The 1,968-nt window shown below is 42.6% G+C and overlaps 1 protein-coding gene across 7 annotated transcripts in view; it reads left to right on the top strand.

The window, feature by feature from the left end:
- Positions 1-1,968, top strand: part of Tdrd5 (tudor domain containing 5) — a 78,716-nt gene that overhangs the window by 21,442 nt on the left and 55,306 nt on the right. For all 7 annotated transcript variants that reach the window (XM_031385611.1, XM_031385586.1, XM_031385634.1 and 4 more), the window contains one exon: positions 1,523-1,731. In XM_031385611.1, coding sequence (XP_031241471.1) covers positions 1,523-1,731 — 209 coding nt within the window. The remainder of the gene's footprint in view (positions 1-1,522; positions 1,732-1,968) is intronic.

The following is a 1,968-nucleotide window of genomic DNA, read 5'->3' as shown; positions in this document are numbered from 1 at the left end:
CTGGGAAACCAGAGTATAACCTCGGGTGGTGTTCCTCCAGCACTGCCCATCTTGTTCTTAATTGTTTTTGAAATCTGATCATTAGTTGCCCAGGAAGACCCAGGAATCCTGCTGGTCCTACGTCTCCAGCACTGGAATTACAAGCACGCACACCCCAGGCCTGGCTTTGTTTTTTTTTTTTTAATGTGGATTCTGAAGGCTCAGACTGAGATCCTTCTGTTTGCAAAGCAGGACTTCGTTCACCACTGAGCTATTTCCCTTCCCTGTCCATCCTATTTAAAGTGGCTATGCTGGGTATCTACCTCCATAGTCTGTCGTTGATTGATGGCCCAGATATGAGCGCCACTAGTGCACCTTTAAGGGTACCTCATGTGAGTCATTGTCATGACTCAGGGGTGTCACAGCTCAATAGGACTGTTGATTGTTTCTGTCTCTTCGCAGCTTAAAACCCCAGTCCCAGACATGAGAATCCTCCTTCACATTGTTGGTTAGGGTAGGCAAAGAGTTAAGCCAACACAACCCAGTTTGGCTGCCCCCAGCTCCAGGACAAGGGCCTGTCACTCAAGATACCACATACTTTGAATACTGGACCTGGGACATTAGAGCAAGATCTTACCTGAAGTCACAGAACTTCTTTTATCACAAAAGCTCTTTAAGCCATTCAAACAACACGAGGTAGTTAATACTTATAGCTTTAATGAGTATACTTGACAACCTCTTACAAATTAAATACTTAATTATAACATAATTTTCTTATGCAAAGCATAAAATATAAAATTTTTTATACTTTATATTTTATATTTTTATTTTATATAAATATTGTGTCTTTGCTTCTTATGATTAGTATATTATTTTCCATATTAGTATTTTTCATTTTACCTGTGCAATTCCTATATATTCATTTCATTTAAGCAGTATCCTGTTGGTGGATATTTAGATTGTTTCCATTTTTACCATTGTAAAAGCAAGGTGATTAATATTTTTAACTTATTTTTTTTTCAGTTTAGGGGATGAGAATCCAGCCTTCATTCATTCTAGGCAAATATGATTAATATTTTTGTGCCTACGACATCTTAGCAATGTGCTTGTGAGCTTGTTTTTCTAGGAGCCACTGTGGTTAGTCTTAGGTCTGAGGGGTCCATAATGTGCCAGGCTCAGGCGCTCTTATATACAAAAATTTCAATAAAATATGAGGTCGATGGAGGAATTTTCTAAGAGTTAAGGCATCGTACTATTGACTGTTATAGAGTATGTGTGTTAAATAACTGTCTGTTAGAAGAAGAAATTGGAGATCAGATGTTAAGACAGTCACTCACCAGAGTTTGAGAAATTATACAGGCTCCTGTTTTCCCAGTGTGAGAATTTTAGTTAGTCTCTCCTTTAGTACGTCATCCTCATGTCTCTCCATCTGTAAGGTCTACAGGGACAAGTTACAATGGCCAGTGTGTCTCCCTGGTGCCTGGCAGACAGGGCCACTCAGAGGCAGTAGTCCCACACTGTAACCACTGTCTGGCTGTTTCAGGTCAATCGCTTTCATCAGTCAGAAATTCGTGTTTAGTTCAACCAGACAAGAAAACAGAAGCTAACGCTTGGGCCTCCAGTCTCTCGAGAAATTCACTATCCACCATAGCAGTTAAGAAAATCACATGGGACTGCCCTTTGAAGAACCACAAGGAGCCAGAACAGAAGCTCTACAAGAAGCCTAATCTGGTAGTAAAGCCTCTGCAGCTGGTGAGTGGGTAGTGTGCTCCACTGTGCAGCTGCTGAGTGGGGAGTACTCCACTGTGCAGCTGATGAGTGGGGAGTGCTCCACTGTGCAACTAGTGAGTGGGGAGTGTACTCCACTGTGCAGCTGGTGAGTGGGGAGTGTGCTCCACTATGTAGCTGGTGAGTGGGGAGTGTGCTCCACTGTGCAGCTGGTGAGTGGGGAGTGTGCTCCACAGTGCAGCTGGTGAGTGGGGAGTGCCC

Source organism: Mastomys coucha, unplaced genomic scaffold (genome assembly GCF_008632895.1).
Source record: "Mastomys coucha isolate ucsf_1 unplaced genomic scaffold, UCSF_Mcou_1 pScaffold1, whole genome shotgun sequence".
NCBI lineage: Eukaryota > Metazoa > Chordata > Mammalia > Rodentia > Muridae > Mastomys > Mastomys coucha.
Note: the sequence above shows the minus strand (reverse complement) of the source record. Positions and strands in the feature narration are given on the sequence as shown.